A 17247-nucleotide genomic window follows, 5' to 3' on the forward strand; every position below is an offset into this window, starting at 1 on the left:
ACTCAGTGGTGGCAAATCCGTGCACTTTATTAACCAAGTTAAGGAACAAAAAGATTAAGTTTACCTTCTGGATTTGAAGGATGTCTCTTCTGCCTAGTTTGGCCAAAGGAAGCCTAAGGTTATTTGCCTTTGAAAAGGAAAGCCCTGATATGGGGAGAAGAGTCTCAGTTAACCTGGACAGTGTTACCCAGGGTTGTGAGAACAGCTGAATGATGGTCAACTCATAAGCCTGAGATCTGGGATCCTCCATTCTAGGGTGGAACTTTACTGCAGCACGTGGCTGCCACAGCAACAAAAGAACTGTGTACAATAGACTGAGAGTTTGCTGAGTTTCTTGGTTTACAGAAAGCACAAATAACTCAACAGCAAGTGACATATTTGGGAAATGAGATTACAGCTGGACTTTGAACCTTAAGGACTGCCAGGAAAAAAGTCATCTGCCAAACCCCTGAGCTGCAAATTGCCAAGGAAGTGAGTAAGGGATGGCCAGGGTGCCTGAGGGCGGTGGCTGCACTGGTACTTGTGGGAATACAAGTGTAGTTCTGAGTTGTCCCGTGTTCATCCCTGACTATCCGCGGCTGGGCCAAATGCCGAGACAGTGACAAGAGAGCACATGGCAAATGGCGTTTATTGGAATGTGAGGGTCCCTTATATAGGTATCCTGTTTCACCTATACCTTTTTTACATATGCATGACCAAGCAGGGGAGGGCCTATCACGTTACATCCCAAGGGTCCGATTTCGCCTAATACACTACATTTCCCCCTCCCTATGATAGAGTAGCTTAACCCGTGACAACCCGATCGCTTTTACTCTTCAGGCTTCTTTAGAGCCTCTTATACATTCATTCTTGCTCACGTCTCTCTTCGAAGATTCCTGTCACCATCCGTCTGATGCATCCTTGGAGGTACTGAATGATCCAAATATACTACCCAGCCAGTTCCCAAATGGATCATCCTGGATGCCAATCTTCTTGGTATGATCTTGCAACCAAGCTAACTGCTTATGCATTGATTCACTATGATCACTCAGGTTAAAACAACACATCCCTTTGACATCTTGACAACCATGCCCTTGGGCAAGAAGCAAGAAATCTATAGCTGCTCTGTTCTGGAGTACAGCATGTCTAATGCCGCTTACGTATACAAGCAGGTCCGAAAGAAGTTGAGAAGTAACATTAGCCTGTTTTGCAGTCCAACAAGCCGATCTTTCGATTTCTTTCAAAGCACGTGCAGCCGCAACCCCAGGGGCAAGGAACGAAGCAAAGATCCTTGCTGTGGGTCCCCACAATTTAACATCATTGCCACATTCAGAATCCAAGGCCAGAATTCCTCTCTTAGGTCAAGTGTGATTGAGTGCCTTATATACCTCCGTAATGTTGGGTGATAAAATAGTTAAACTTCCTAGATAACAGGGTTCCCCTATTGCATTTCTTGGAATCCCTTGCCAAGTGCGATCCCCACAGACAAGGAAAATTCCTGGGGGTAAGGCTTTAGCGGTATTATTTTTCCAGACGGAAATCACATATATGCCTGAGCCTTTGGGAAAAGAGGCAACGACGCAGCCATTGTACCTGGAATAATTCCTGCAATATACCTCTCTAACCGATCCATTCGGTCTGCTAACATTGAAAGTCGTTGCTGGTGGTACCCAGGACCCATTCAATGGATTCAGTGGACTGTATGCCCTTGTTACGTTAGGAGTGAAACCGCAATATCCCCCATCTCCGTTAAAGGTCCGGCTATTTCGGGAATATACAAGAGTAAATGGAGCAGATTGGTCAGTTTTGTGATCCCAATAAGGGCCTTCATGCCCCAGGAATTGCAGCATATCTAGAGGTTTCCTTTGTGTGCCAAAAAATAAGCATCTAGGGCTCAGCCACTGCAAACTATTGGTGTCCCAAGTGTCATTCTGCACTGCCTGAGAGCCAAGCAACTCCACTTCCTCGGGGTCCCCTGGAAGAGTGACATTTAACCTACAGATAATACATGCCATCCTTTTTCCCAGATAATCCATGGTATCATTTCCTAACGCCCTTAAGGTAGATTTCAAGTTCATACAGTCACGGTAACAACGGTGATCCCGGTAATAAGGCGGGCCCTTCCCAAGATATCCCATAAACACCGAGTCATCCCATTCCGGAATCCCAATAAGGCACGTTTGAAAGGGTGAGGCAGCTGATTGTAAAGCAAGGCAAAAATGCATATTCCCCGTCTGATTAGCCCATGTAACCCAAAGGTTTCCTGGCTGTTTAAGCAGGTGAATGCCCCCCACTGGTGACCACAATAAACACATGAGGTATATAATTGTCAACACAGTAATTCTCGTAGGCAGCAAAGATTCTTTGTCAGGGGATTCACGTCCCTTCTTCTTCTTTGGTATCAGCAGGAGCATCTTCCTGTGCTTCTTTTGTTCTGGGTTCTCCAATCTCTTCGGGCATCCAATTGGCAAATCCTATGAAGAAACACTCAACTCTTGTTACTTCCTTAGCCTTCTTGTTTTGTTTAGCCAATTCTGGTTTAACTCGACGCAAGGATACCCACTGAATATCCCCAGTCTCATTGCTCTTTACTGCTGCAAACCTCCTGCCCCACACTAATACAGTCCATCCTGATTCCCAGGACCCACTGTCATCTTTAACTTTTACCGGTGGGCCCTCCTGAAGGACCCTTGGTTGCCAGTGTTTCTGGGTAGGGGTTCTCATGCTTTCTCCTCGCTCAAAATGATTCAGAGCATATAATGCACGAGCTAAAATTTCACCCTGTTGTACTACTGGGATTCTGCCTGAGTACCCTTCCCCCTCCCCAAGCATACGAATCTTCTCTTTGAGGAGGCGGTTGGCTCTCTCCAAAATTGCTTGTCCCTGGGAATTCCCAACAATGCCTGTTGAGTGAGATATTCCCCAATGCTCCTTGAGCAGATCTCGAGATGAAGCATGAGCCATTGTCTGTCTTGATGTGTCGCAGCACACCAAGGACCATGATGGCAGTGGCCCAGTGTCGCTGAGCTGCAGGGGACTTAAATGTTAACATAATCATCATCACTCAGTCAAAACCTTGACTGATAATACACTAAACATAAGGTTACATGTAACATCATAATTTTTTGAGTTGACACATACACAGTCATTCAAGCATTCATTTTAGACAACTCTATAAATGAAAATTTATAAGTTAATGTATTATTACTTATCGATAACTATGAGGTGGCAAACCACCAAAAGGAGAGAGAAGGAACACAATAGTGGTGAATGTGATAGGCAGTGCCTGCAGGGCGTCCCCTGCTTCAAAGTGCACTTTGCCTTTCTCACCCATCACAGATTCTCTCCTGTTTTAATTCTTGCTTAGAGATTGCAAGGTTTTTTCACATGTGCTCCATACATGCATGGCCAGTGCATGATACAGAGCCCAGGTGGAACACCTGCTCTTAAAAGACAACAAACCACTATATTAGATCTCTCTACAATACAAACTACTCAGAAAAGTTATTTGGAGCTATAGTTACTTATTCCTATTGTTTGTTACTTGCTTTACCCTTAGCTCCTTCTTTATTTAATTTAATTGGTAAGCTTTTCTTGTTGACCTACTACTATAGTTGCAAAATCATCTATGGGTAGTAATTCTTGATGCAGTATAGAGTGAGATGCACCTGTAACTGCCAAAGAACGAATATCTTTGCACTGCTGTGTGCACGTTGCATTCAGCCCACTGGGGGCAAAACTCATCCTGGGATCTTCAGGACCTGCTCTAGTACAGCTGCCACCATTCCATCCAACTCCATCACCACAATTCCCCCTCTATACAATTTCCAAGCCCCATCAACAAATTTGTCCAAGAACCCTACCCTAGTTCCCTCAATGTGTATATTATTGGGAGAAAATGAAGACATTCTTGCTCGGACTAGCAAGAGGTGCAATCAGTTCTGCAGACAAAAAGGGAGAAAACCGAAAGATTGTAACAATTACTGCCAGACAAACACTTTGTCTGTAATACTGGTCCTAGCAGGGGCAGTGATTAACACGAAACTAGGGGCACGAGCACTCAGAATGTTTTGCTTTTGCCCCCATTCGGAAGTAACGATTTGTTTACTATCACAAGCGGCGGAGGGTGGGGGGGGGTAGGCAGTGAGAAGGGGCAGCGCGGGGGTTTGTGTTCTCTTGCTGGCACTTAAACTTCTCTGGCTAGAGCGGATCACTTTCAACATTTTAACTCACTGTTCTTCTGTAACTTTTTTGCTGTTTTTTGTTTTTCACAATTCCACTACTCGTACCCTCATTTACACTTCCATGTAACATTAATAATTCCACTTCCATATAGGATTCATACTTTCACATACCATAAACATCTAACAATCACAAAGACAGTGACAATAACCAATACAGTTTATCCTAAGCATTCTTCCTCTCCTCCAAGTTATCAGCAGGAATGGGCCTTCCCATTAACCTGATTCCAAATTCTTTAATATTATCATATTTTTTCCATGACTTTTCACTCTTTCCTTGTTAACTAAAATGAAGTTAGGGCTACTGGTTGTTGTCCATCATCACATCCTTGATTTAAAGGTTCAATACATATGTCATTTTAGCAAGCCTTCCTGCTGGAAGTGCCATCTCTATTCCTTCTTTTTTACTTAAGTAGTATAGTTTTAAGGATGATTATTGTCCACTGATACCACTGGGCTGGAGCTGACACTGAAAAACATTAGTGCAAAGGTGTTTATGATAGATCTCTTTTGTGACCACAACTAACAGATATTAGATAGGTCCCTTGGCTCATTTCATTTGGAAACACTATGGAGGAGTTACATGCAAATCATAACCAGTTTGACAAAAAAGAGGTGAAAGAAAGGAATGATTATCACTGTGAAGGAAGTACCAGAAATCCAGGATGACCTGAAAAAAGGTCTGCAAACACTTCTAGGTTTTTCAAAAGCAATAAACTTCTTGGAGAAGCACAAACGTCAAAAAATTACTTTCTCACTTCCCCAAGAGGTGCATACACAAAACTTTCCAAATTCCAAGATACATTACAAGTTACTTAAACCACCAATCTTCAAGCCGTAACCAAATTATGTAGTTTTAACACATCCAAGGACTGATATCAATCACAGTCCACAACCACAACAAACAAAAGCATAGATGAAAAAAAAACTTCTCAATGTTGTTAACAGCAGTTTAACCGACTCCAACTCTGGCTAAAGTAGCTCGCTCGTCAGCAGGTTTTGTTTCTGCTTCAGAGACTCCACTCGAGCCCGGGGCCCCCTGACTGGGCCCCCAATTAACGATAAAAAGGAATGCCTCCCTTATCTTTGACCAATCCGTGACTTGGTCGCTCTTGTTCTCCCTTCCCCTTCCCCCCAGGTAGAGGTGGACCAGTAGCCCACCCTCTTGGGGAAGGGTTATGATGACTAGGAACGCCTCCGCCCCCGCTGATGTGGATTGGCTTCCATCTTGGTTACGCCAAGGGTAAGGGATGGCCAGGGTGCCTGAGGGCGGTGGCTGCACTGGTACTTGTGGGAATACAAGTGTAGTTCTGAGTTGTCCCGTGTTCATCCCGAGACAGTGACAAAAGATCACATGGCAAATGGCGTTTATTGGAATGTGAGGGTCCCTTATATAGGTATCCTGTTTCACCTATACCTGGTGAATTATTTTTTTAATCTCTAATGTCGTTCTGGGAACACTGTTACATCCCTAAAAGGCAGCAGTATATTTAAATTATCCCAGTAATGAATAATAATATACAATAATAATAATAATAATAATATACAGTAAGGAATAATAAGTTTCATTATAAGTGTTAAAATTTTCACTGATAGTTTAAAAAAAGGAAATGCTATTTATCAGATGTCAAAAACAGGATAATTTACCAAATGCAGAAATTTAGGATTTAGTGAAATTAATTCAGGTGTAAGAATATTGGTGGCCTGTATTTGACTCCTGCATAGTTTGCAAGGTTCTTGCACATAAAACCTAGTTTTGTGGTATTTTTGCTTCTAATTCTACCCTCTTGTTAGCAATTTGTGGGTCAGGCTGGGTCACATCACACTTCATTTCAGTTTTCAGTTCCTTCTTACTTCATCTACTTTTATTTCTCCATCATACAGGTAGTTAGGGCAGTCGATATATGAATCATTGTGGAGATGACTGTTCCTGTAACATTTGAAAGAAAAAATTGTTTTTTGATCAAGCGTTCCCAGTAAAAGATAAATAATTCTATGTGAACCAAAAAACCAAAAACTCAACTAGTGAAATAAGTTGACCTTTTTCTTTCCAGTTTTGCAGGTAGGAAGACAAACCTGATGAGCTGAATGAGTTTTCTGTTTAGCTGCTGTGTCTGAAATAAAACTAGTTCATAGACTGCATGCAATTTCAGTTATTCATTGGTGGGGTATTTCTTGTTTTGCTTGTAGTTGCCTTGTGGTCACTGGTGTAAAGAGATTTGCCATTCAGGTGATTGTCCTCTGAACTGCAGCCAGAAGGTTAAACTCAGGTGTCCTTGTAAGCGACTGAAAAAGGTAAGTTTTGGAGTTGCAGTTCTGAGAGTGACACATTTTCTTTGTATGTTCCTAGGCTTGTGTACATGGATTGTCTCTGGTCAAGACTGGAATAGAATCAGTTACTTGAGCAGAGCAGCAACAGCAGCTGAAAGTCTGGGTGGAACAATCAAAATATTCACTAAGGAACATAAAATTCATTGTAGAAAATGTTAGCTCCCAGATTTGCAATACCTTTATCTTCAAGCACACTTCAATTTTTGTAGTTCCATTAGGAAAATAATCAGATGATCTGGAGTGATTTAAGAAGTCAAAGCACATTTTCCTCATTAGGAACTGAGAAGTTTATAATTACCTAGATTGGAACAGTCACAGATGTTTTGAATTCCTATATGATGGTTGTCTGAGGCCCTTAAAGCAAACAGAGGCATCAGCATCCTTAGCTTTCAGCAGAGATAAAGGACAAAGCTTATAGCTATCAAGTATGATGAGGGGAAAACCAGAGGCTGCTGTGACCTCTTGACAAGTGTTAACTTAATGAAAAATTCACTATCTGGCTTGAACAAAGCATGCTTAAATTATTTTCAAGACCCGGTTAACTTCTGAGCTTTCCACACAGATGCAGTTTCCCCAGAGTTCTTAGCTTCTCCAAGAAATGTCTTCAGAAATCTCAGATCTTGCAGGGCGCATGTTCAAGAGAAAGGATGGTAATGCCCAGAGTACGTGCTTCAAATTGAGCAGTCTCTGCTTATAAATAACGAGCTTTGGTTTATTTGTAAGTTGAAATGTTGACTTCTGCTGAGGATAAATTATTTTGTTGTGACTAAGTGCTCTTACTAATTTCAGTTTATCTTACTCTACTGTGTTCAGTAAAATCAATAATATCATTGGTTGCGTGTATACTTCTGCTTCTTGTTCCTTAAGATATAGGTTTACAGTTGGACTTGATGATCTTTGAGGTCTTGTTTCTTATGCCAGACTTAACTGAATAAGGAAGATGGGTATTTCCATGATAGCTCTGTTACATCTAGTTGTTGCTGTCCCTAATTTTCATACTGTTTTTGGAAAACTGAAATGTGTTATCATCTTCTGCTGAGTTCTGACGCTGTATAGCTATTTCAGACCAGTTCAGATTTTATTGTCCCAGAGTTCCGGGATGTCTTCAGTGATTATGTGGATGTCCAACTGAAATGTGGTAGCAAGAAGCAATGAAATTAATGTTTAGGATGCTCACTTTTCACTTTTACAGTGGCCTGAAATGGAACATTCCAGATCTGCTATTCTGAAAGTTTTATGGTCCTTAAATATGATGACGGTTACTTTTCCCCCCCCCCTCAATCTTGTAAATTTGATTTTAATAAGGTGGAAAGGTTGTTATGAGTTAATTATATAATTAATAAAAATTAATTCTTATATGATGACAGCCCACTTATTTAAATAGCCACGAAGTGATCCTTCTGATTCCTAGTGAAATGGTGTTTCCCTTCAGAAAGAGAAGAAAACACTATCCCCACCTTAAATATCATCTCACTGTTTCCAGGTCAAGCCCCCAATCCATGCTCTCTTTTGTACAGAGAGCTACAGTGTAGAGGGTAAATGATGGTAGAACCAATAAGCCACTGATAATTGGACTGTGTATTAGTTGCAGCTAATCTGACTGCAGAAATATGACTCGTTTCTGTAGTGTGAAAGATGATGTCTTTTAACGTTTACTTTATGCATCTGCCCTTGCCCGAGACCGTAATTAGGGTATCTTTGATTCCAGAAGGTCCTTATGCATATTTGCTTGGAGCTGCATACTTATAGCAGATAGTGTACTTCTTTCTTAGCTTGGATAGGATAGTGTACCTGTATATTTAGTCTTTTGTGCCTGCAGCCTGCGATCTTGAAGATAAGGAGAAACAGAATTGAGTACCTAATATTTGCAGTTGAATTCTCCTCTACCAGTCTTCTGTCTGTGTATACTACTGGTGAAGTTGGGAGTTGACAGGACACGTATTCCAAGCTGCTCTGTAAATATGCCTCATCTGAACCATCACAATTAATATCAAATGTAGGAGCTCATAATTTGAGTGCAAAACAGGAGGATTTTTTCTTCCTTTTCTGGTGTTGAAGTTAACTGTTGCATCATGAGGCTATGCATGTAAACATGCAAGGTCATATAAACCACTTGAATTTGTAACCACAACTTGTAGTGGACCATATTCTTAACCATCTAGGCAGGTGGTTTATCTTAGCATGCTGGAATTGCTCTGAAGAAGTTAGTTTTTGGATTTTGCTGTATGCTATGAAAATTGTTCTGCATATTGTCAGAAAGCATGAAAACCAGAATAGCTTCTGGCTATGTTACTGTGCTTTCCTGACAAAATTCTTCATAGGCTAGTAGTATAGATTATAACTTTCTCTCTGTGCTGGTATTCTGTTTTGGTTTTGTTGGTGGTTTTTTTTTGTTTTTTTGGTGTTTTTTTTTTTGGCCTTCAATGTAAGGGGGAGGAAGGAGAAGGAAGTAGGGGAGATCTTCCCATGACCAGACCTTGCCCTGTAGTTTCAGCCAGTTTAGAGAATTGATACGAAGTTTCAGAAGAGTTACTTATTAGTTACTTTGCATGGTATCTTTTGTAACAGTTCACAAGGTTATATTGCTTTGTCTTAAATAAGTGAAAAAAAAGACAAGAAAAATTAAACTGAACCATTTGATTTATCCTTGTTTCAGTTTAGCTTATCAGAAAGAAGGAAAATAGAAAAGGATGCTTGAATACAGTTACAGTTTCAAATAATATTTATTTATTAGCTTCATTCTGTAAATATACCGAATAAAATTGTTTTACAATTTTCCCAACAAAATGAACGTTATAATTAAATTTTTATATAGGGAAATGAATTACAAACAATTCAATTTATACTTAACAGGAAGTACGGTGCAGCAAGATACAAGAAGGCCAAGTTTCACTGGAGTGTGATGTGTTATGCAAGGAAATGAAACGGAAGGCGTCTGAGGTGGTGTATCCATTTTAGTTATGTTATCTTCATTGCCTTGAGAAAAGTTGGAAAAAACAGGCAGATCGTTATTTTTTCAAGACAGTAATAGCAAGAAATGCAGTGTAACTCAGCGTACAGTTTAATTGCACATTTAATTTTTGGACTATTGAATCTGGCTTATTGCTGAGAATTGCACTACTTGTAGATAGTGTCAACTCACTTGATGAAACACTATGTTAAGGTAATGCTCTATTACCTCTTTATTTTTAATGTACATTGGAACTGGAGATTTCCTCTTCAGCCAAGAAGTGCTAATCAATGATAATAAAATCATTACTGCTAGTGAGAGCTATAGAAGCACTTCATTTAGGCCTTACTTTTACTTTGAAGGTTAGCAAAGTGTTATCTTGTGTGTTCCTGTCACACAGTATTAGGTGACTGCCACAATTATAGAGAGCTTTCAGCAACTGCATGTGCTTTTCAGCCCATTGTAAACATGGATGCTCTCCAATAATTTTGTTTGAAGTAAAGAAACTGCTGCATAATCTCACCTAAAGAGACAGAGTATCCACATTGTTTTTCTAGGCCTTTTATGGAAACATGAGGAAGTGGTGCATGAACTGGTTAAGTTTCTGGCATTTAATTTGCTGTCTTGAATGCTATGTAACAGTTCTGTAGAGTGATCAGTTGTAGTTCCAGGTTTTATTTTTCATAAAACTTTCTGATGGTGAAGCAAATGTAATTGCATTGACAGTTTCCATTACGACAAGAGCAGTCGAACAATATGAGTATGCATTATCCAATATGTCATTTGGTACAAAAGTGGAGATTTCCTTTTGCTCTAGCAGTCAGGGCATATTTAATTACTTGGAATGAAGTGTGTGAGTGTAAATTACATACATATATAAGGATTTACCCATCAGTGTACAGTGTGCTGAATTGAGGATTGAGTTACTGAAAGCTTAGAGAGTGACTTTATTAAGGAATTTTCCCTGGTATTAATGAATATATATATTTATATTTTCCCCAGGTTTTATATTTGTCATTTGAATTTTCCAGTTAGTCAGAAGTTTAGTTTTATAACATGGTAGCGTCTCTTATGTTCCATGTTTTTCAAACATGAATTGATAGAGGTTTTTCACAGAATGTTTTAGAATCTGAGTAAGCTCACAGCTCACTTGGTGAAGGTTTTGCTCGCTTTTCTGAGAACTGTTCTATAAATTATGGCTCTGTAAGATAATAGTTTCACCTGCTTTTACAACAGTTACTTATCACTTTGTATGTCTGGACAGATAAAAGAGGCAGAAGCCAAAGCTGTTATTGAAGAGGAGAAACGAAGACAACAGGTATCAAACTTAATTCTTCTTCCCCCCCAACCTCGTTGTGTTAATAAATCACTTGATGCACGTGCAGCCCAATCTGTATACTTTGTACAGTGTTTTTCCCAGTTACTGCTTTCAGCTGTTATGTTGTCTTTAGGTATGTGCCATGAGTGATCTACAGTGGTTAAAAGCAAGTATATTTTCTCTTAACAGTTCTCACATCTGTGGGCAAAATGGTAATCATTTGATGTCGCATTAGAATAACTGTATAATGTATACATATATTTAAATACAAAATACTTCTGATTTTTATCCATCATTTTATAATTCCTTAAATTCACAGAATTACTAAGTAGCCTCTGTAAGGTTGAATTACTGAGTGAAGCTTCTTACTTACTCCCCTTCGTGAGAGTGAAGAAACCTAAATTGGTCTCTGTCCTTCAAGGTCTGGTGGGAGTGGGGAATTTTTTTGTAATTGCTGGCTCTGGTGAATGTATGTTGTCAGCACTGTAATCCAAGAAGCTTCTGTGCCAGCTGCCTGGAAATACTATCACTAATCTTGTTTCAGAAATTAACCGTAAGCTTGGTTGCTGGTGACAGCTAACTCAGGTTTATCATTTGGGCGCTGCAGCCTCAATGCACTCCTTCCAACAGGCTTGTATGCCTGTGACAGAGCACAGACCCCCCCGGTTGTACACCCCCCATCGGACCCCCCCCCCACATTAGATCCCCCCCATTGTATCCCCCCCCCCATTGAATCCCCCGCCCTCCATTGGATCCCCCCGTTGTACCGCCCCCTCCCCCACTGAACCCCCCCTATCGGACCCCCACCCCATTAGATGCCCCCATTGGATCCCCCCCGGTCTATCCCCCCCCTATTGGACCCCGCCGTTCGATCCCCCCCCATCGGACCCCCCCGGTCCCGGTCCGTCCCCACTCACCGCTTCCTCCTACGGGGCTGCCAACACCTCCGCACTTTACGGCGACGCTGTCGCAAAAGCGCCGCACCCCGCTGCGCTTTACGGCGCGCCGCGAACTGCAACTCCCAGTGTCCCCCGCGCTGCGCCGCGTTACGTCTCTCCGGGGACTGCAACTCCCAGCGTCCCCCGCGCGGCGCAGGCGCAGAGCACGCGGTGTGAAAAAGGCGGGAAGGCGTCGGGCGGGAGCTGAGGTGAAGCAAAATGGCGGCGGGGCCGGGAAGGGCCTTGGGGCGGGATGGGCGCCATTGGGCCTCGTTATAGCGGGATAACGGTGTTATTCTGGGACGTGGAGTGAGAGAGACCAGGCGGCCAGGGGGGATTTGAGGGGAAATAGTGAGGAAATGGTGCTCAATGGGCGTGTGTTCCCCTCAGGTGAGCGGCGCCATGGGCAAAAGGAGGAGCAGCCAGGTGACAGGTAATGACTTAAAATGGCCTCAAAATGTCCAAAAAATGGCCTTAAAATGGTCTCAAAATGTCCTCCAATGGGCCTCCAAGCGGTCTCAAAATGGCCACCAAATGGCCTCCAAGCAGCCGCAAAATGGCCTCAAAATGGCCACCAAATGGTCACAAAATGGTTTCCAAAGGGCCTCAAAATGGCCACAAAATGGCGTCCAAGCAGCTGCTGTTCCTCTTGCAGGTGTTGACCACCATGATGGCCCCAATGTCAAAGTCAGGGCAGGACTGAGGGGAGACAACAAGGGGGGGGACGACTATAGTGGGGACAACAATATGGTGGACAGCAAGGGGGGGGGGGGACATCAATGGAGGGGGCACAAATGGAGGGGACACTAATAGAGGGGACACCAATATGGTGGGCAGCAATATGGTGGACAGCAATATGGAGGACACTAATGGGGGGGACACTAATATGCGGGACAGCAAGGGGGGGGACATCAATGGAGGGTACACTAATAGAGGGGACACCAATGAGGGGGGAAACAATGGAGGGGACACCAATATGGCGGACAGCAAGGGGGGGTCATGATTGGAAGGGGCACCAATGGGGAGGACAACAATAGAGGGGACACCAAGGGGGGGGACACCAATATGGCAAACACCAATATGGCGGACACCAATATGGTGGACACCAATGGAGGGGACAAAAATGGAGGGGACAGGGACACCAAGGGGAGGGACAGCAAGGGAGGGGACACCAGTATGGTGGACACCAATATGGCAGACACTAATGGAGTGGATACCAAGGGGGAGGACATCAATAGAGGGGACACCAAGGGGGGGGATACTAATATGGGGGGCACCGAGGAAGAGGAAACCAATGGAGGGGGCAGCAATATGGGGGACACCAATGAGGGGGACATCAATGGAGGGGACATCAAGGAGAGGGACAGAAATGGGGGGGACACCAATAGAGGGGGCAGCAATGAGGGGTATGTAAGTGGAGGGGACACTAATATGGGGGACACCAAGGGGGGAGACCGCAATATGGGGGACAGCAATGGGGGAGACATAAATGGGGGGGACACCAATATGGAGGACATCAGTATGGGGGCCATGATTGGAGGCGACGCTCTGGACAATGGCGGAGGGATGGACTCAGTGCATGGAGATGGAACAGAGAGGTAATGGGGGGAAATGGGAGGGTGGGGGGCAGAGGGGGGGCTGGAGGTGGAAATGGGGGCAGAAATGGGGCTTGGGGGTAGGAATGGGGCCTGGGGCCAGCAATGGGTCCTGGTGCCCCCCAGCTGATGGGGTTTGGGGTCTGTTTGGTTCCCAGCCGCTCTGATAACGAAGGCCCAGCAGCCACCCCACAGCTCAGCGTGATGGAGGAGCTCAGCCCCACAGCGGCCCCATTGGCACAGGTAGGACAGGGCCTCTGCCCCCCCAGTGTCACCCCACAGCTCCCCATGGCTATGGGGCAGGGAGCACACAGGTTATGGGGGGGGTTGTTCCAGGATGGGATGGATGGCTGTGAGCAGCAGGAGGACCAGAACAGCCCTGATATGGGGGACCTACAGCCCCATAGCACCCCACAGCCCCATAGTGACACCGATGGGGGCACAGAATGCCTTGAGGCCACCAAAGAGCCATTGGAGGGGGAGTGGGCAGCCAAAGTGGAGCCCACTTGTGGGGCAGAGCATGAGGAGCGCTATGGGGCTGGCACTGTGGGGCTGCCCCACATCTCAGCACCGGAGCACAGTGGGGTGCCAGGGGGGGACACCGAGCTGCTGCAGGTAATGCCAGAGTACTATGAGAACCCATAGGGAACAGCCCCATAGCACCCCACTGCACCCCACATTGTCCCACTTCACCCCATAGAGCTCCAGTTCACCCCAGTTTACCCCCCATTCCACTCTAGATTGCCCCAATTTACCCCAGTTCACCCCAAATCACTCCAACTTACCCCAGTTAACCCCAGTTCTCCGCCATTCACCCCCAAATCACCCAAATTCATCCCAGTCCCCCCTCAGGTCACTCTCATATCCCCCAGTCCCCCTCAATTTGCCCCCATTCACCCCAAATCATCTCAGTTCCCCCCCAAGTCACCCTCAGATCCCCCCAGTTCACCCCATTTCATCCCAGTTCCCCCCAGTTCAGCCCTTGGTGCCCCAGTTCACCCCAGTTCCCCCCCATTCACCCCCAAATCATCCCAAGTCACACCAATTCCCCCCCAAGTCACTCTTAGATCACCCCAATCCCCCCCAATTCACCCCAGTTCACCCCAGTCCCCCCCCAAGTCACCCTCAGTTCCCCCAATCCCCCCCAATTTGTCCCCATTCACCCCAGTTCATCCCAGTTCCCCCCCGTCACTCTCAGACCCCCCCAATGCCCCCAATTCTCCCCCATTCACCCCAATTCACCCCACATCACCCCAGTCCCCCCCCAAGTCACTCTCATATCCCCCAATCCCCCCCCATTCACCCCCATTCACCCCAGTTCCCCCCAGTTCATCCCCTGTTGCCCCAGTTGCCCCCATTTCACCCCCAGCCCCCCACCCCCTCCCAGCCTGCAGCCCCTCTGTGCCCTGTGGACGCCGATGGGGACCCGGCCTCACCCAGCTGCACCCCCAGGTCGGACCCCCCTCCCCCCACCAGAAACCAGAGCTCATTTTGGGCTTAAAAAGCCCCGGATTGGTGCTATTTTCACCCCCTTTGACCCCCAGGAATGAGGTGGCACTACGTGAGGATGCATCTGCGGTGCTGGGGGGGCTGATCCTCGAGCTGTCCAACCTCAAGTGAGTGCTGGGGGGGGGGGTTAGGGTTAGGGTCCCATTGGCACTTATGGGGTCTCACTGTCCCCTATGGGGTCTCACTGTCCCCTGCGTGGTCTCACTGTCCCCTGTGGGGTCTCACTATCCCCTATGGGCTCTCATTATCCCCTATGGGGTCTCATTGGTCTCTATGGGGTCTCACTGTCCCCTATGGGGTCTCATTGTCCCTGCAGCCGCCGTGTGATGAGCGCCCATCGTGCCCTATAGGGGTCTCACTATCCCCTATGGGGTCTCACTGTCCCTTATGGGGACTCTCATTGCCCCCTATGGGGTCTCATTGGTCTCTGTGGGGTCTCATTGTTCCCTATGGGGTCTCATTGGTCTCTATGGGGTCTCATTATCCCCTATGGGGTCCCATTATCCTACAGCCGCCGTGTGATGAGCGCCCATCGTGCCCTGGAGTCGCTGCTGCGGCTGCTGCGTCGTGAGCGGAGCCGGGGGGTGAACAACAGCAGGAGGAGGAGGAGGAGGAAGATGGAGGGGGACGAGACAGGATGAAGCTGCAGCTGTGAGTGGGGCTTTATTGGGGGAAAAAAGCCCATAATGGTGCAATAAACACACGAGTGTGAGCAGGGCTGGAACAACACAACTACACAATAACACAACAACACAACAGGGAACAGCTGCTGAGCTCTGCTCCTGGTGCAAAGTGGGGGTGTAAAGTGGGGGTGTAAAGCTGATGGTGCACAAGTGATGGTGCAAAGTGGTGGTGCACAACTGAAGGTGCAAAGGGATGCTGCAAAGTGATGGTGCACAAGTGATGTTGTACAAATGATGGTACAAAGTAGTGGTGCAAAGTGATGGTGCAAAGGTATGGTGCACAAGTGATGATGCACAACTGAAGGTGTAAAGTGATGGTGTAAAGATGATGGTGCACGAGCGGTGGTGCAAAGCTGATGGTGTACAAATGATGGTGCACAAGTGATAGTGCACTAATGATGGTGCACAGTTGGTGCCCAGCTGCTGCCTTCTGTCCCACATTGCGCTCAGCACAGCCTGGGGATGACACAGAGTGCGTTATTAGTAATAGTAATTAGTAATTACGGCCTTAATTAACATCATCACCACCACAACTGCCCCGACACACACAGTACAATATGTGGGGGCCAACTCCATAACCCCTATAGTCCATAACCCCTTATAACCCCCATAACCCCAAACCCCAATAACCCCATACCCCTATAACCCCATAAATAACCCCATAACCCCATAAATAACCCCATAACTCCATAACCCACAACCCCATCACCTAATAGCCCCTATAACCTAATACCCCATTACCTGCTGTCACCGCCGTCCCCGTGCTCTCGGTGCATACACAGAGCGATATGACGCCGGGGTGAGCGGGCAGAACCTCCTGGTGTGCGCGTTGTCCCGCGTGGCGCCGCACTGCGGACACACGTAGCGCCGCAGGATGGGGCACAGCACGCGGCCACGCGCGTCCTTCAGAGCGTGGCTGCTCCACAGCGCGCGGGACTCCCCGTTACGGCGGCAGAACGGGCAGAACGGGGACGGGAAACGGGGGCGGGCTGATAAGGGGGGGCGGGCCGACAGGGGGCGCTGTGGTGGTGCGATAGTGGGTCGTGATAGTGAGAAGGAGGGCCTTGGTGGTGATAGGGGGGGACATGGTGATAAGGGGGGATGGGGGGGGTCCTGCTGATAAGGGAGGTCCTGCTGATGCTGTGCTGAGCCGTGGTGACACCGACACACCTGGGGACACACACAGACATGGTGGAACATGGCAAATGGCGACCAGGGATGGGGACACCCCCCCCAATATGGTGACCCCAGTGGCAATGACCCCAGTTGACCCCCATTATGTTGACCCCCCCATTATGGCGACCCCCCCCCCCATGACAGTGACCCCAGTAATGGTGACCCCAGGTGACCCCCCCCAATACGGTGACACCCCCATGATGGCGACCCCAGTGACACTGACCCCAGGTGACCCCCCGGTCACATTGCCCCCCCCTGCTGTTGCCCCCCCCCCCATTCCCATACCTGCCGTCCCGGTTTGGTCCGCTCGGTTCTGTCCCGTCCCGGCTCGGTCCGTTCCGTTCTGTCCTGTCCCAGTTTGGTCCGTTCCGTTCAGTCCGGTCCTATGGTTCCGTTCCCGCAGCAGAGCCCTCAGCAGGGCCGGCAGCCCCATGGAGTCGCACCACGGCTCCCATATAGGGCCGTGATCCCTTATAGGGCCCTGATCCCATATAGGGCTGTGCTCCCTTATAGGGCCGTGCTCCCCT

The 17247-nt window shown here is 46.5% G+C and overlaps 1 protein-coding gene and 1 long non-coding RNA gene across 2 annotated transcripts; one reads left to right on the plus strand and one right to left on the minus strand.

Annotated features, from left to right (window-relative positions):
- Positions 1-610: 610 nt before the first annotated feature.
- Positions 611-11486, minus strand: LOC146754772 (uncharacterized). Its single transcript, XR_014938620.1, has 2 exons — positions 11193-11486; positions 611-9527 (listed from the first exon to the last, which is right to left on the minus strand). It is a non-coding gene; the product is annotated as an uncharacterized LOC146754772 (long non-coding RNA).
- A 1745-nt stretch (positions 11487-13231) lies between these two features.
- On the plus strand, positions 13232-14987 carry LOC146754773 (uncharacterized). Its single transcript, XM_085526768.1, has 5 exons — positions 13232-13355; positions 13511-13595; positions 13689-13967; positions 14722-14804; positions 14897-14987. The coding sequence occupies exons 1-5, from the start codon at positions 13264-13266 to the stop codon at positions 14970-14972; spliced, it is 615 nt and encodes a 204-aa protein (XP_085382894.1). The 5' UTR covers positions 13232-13263; the 3' UTR covers positions 14973-14987.
- Positions 14988-17247: the final 2260 nt, after the last annotated feature.

Source organism: Coturnix japonica, chromosome 38 (genome assembly GCF_054131305.1).
Source record: "Coturnix japonica strain WE chromosome 38, WE-NBRP24, whole genome shotgun sequence".
NCBI classification, from domain to species: Eukaryota; Metazoa; Chordata; class Aves; order Galliformes; family Phasianidae; genus Coturnix; species Coturnix japonica.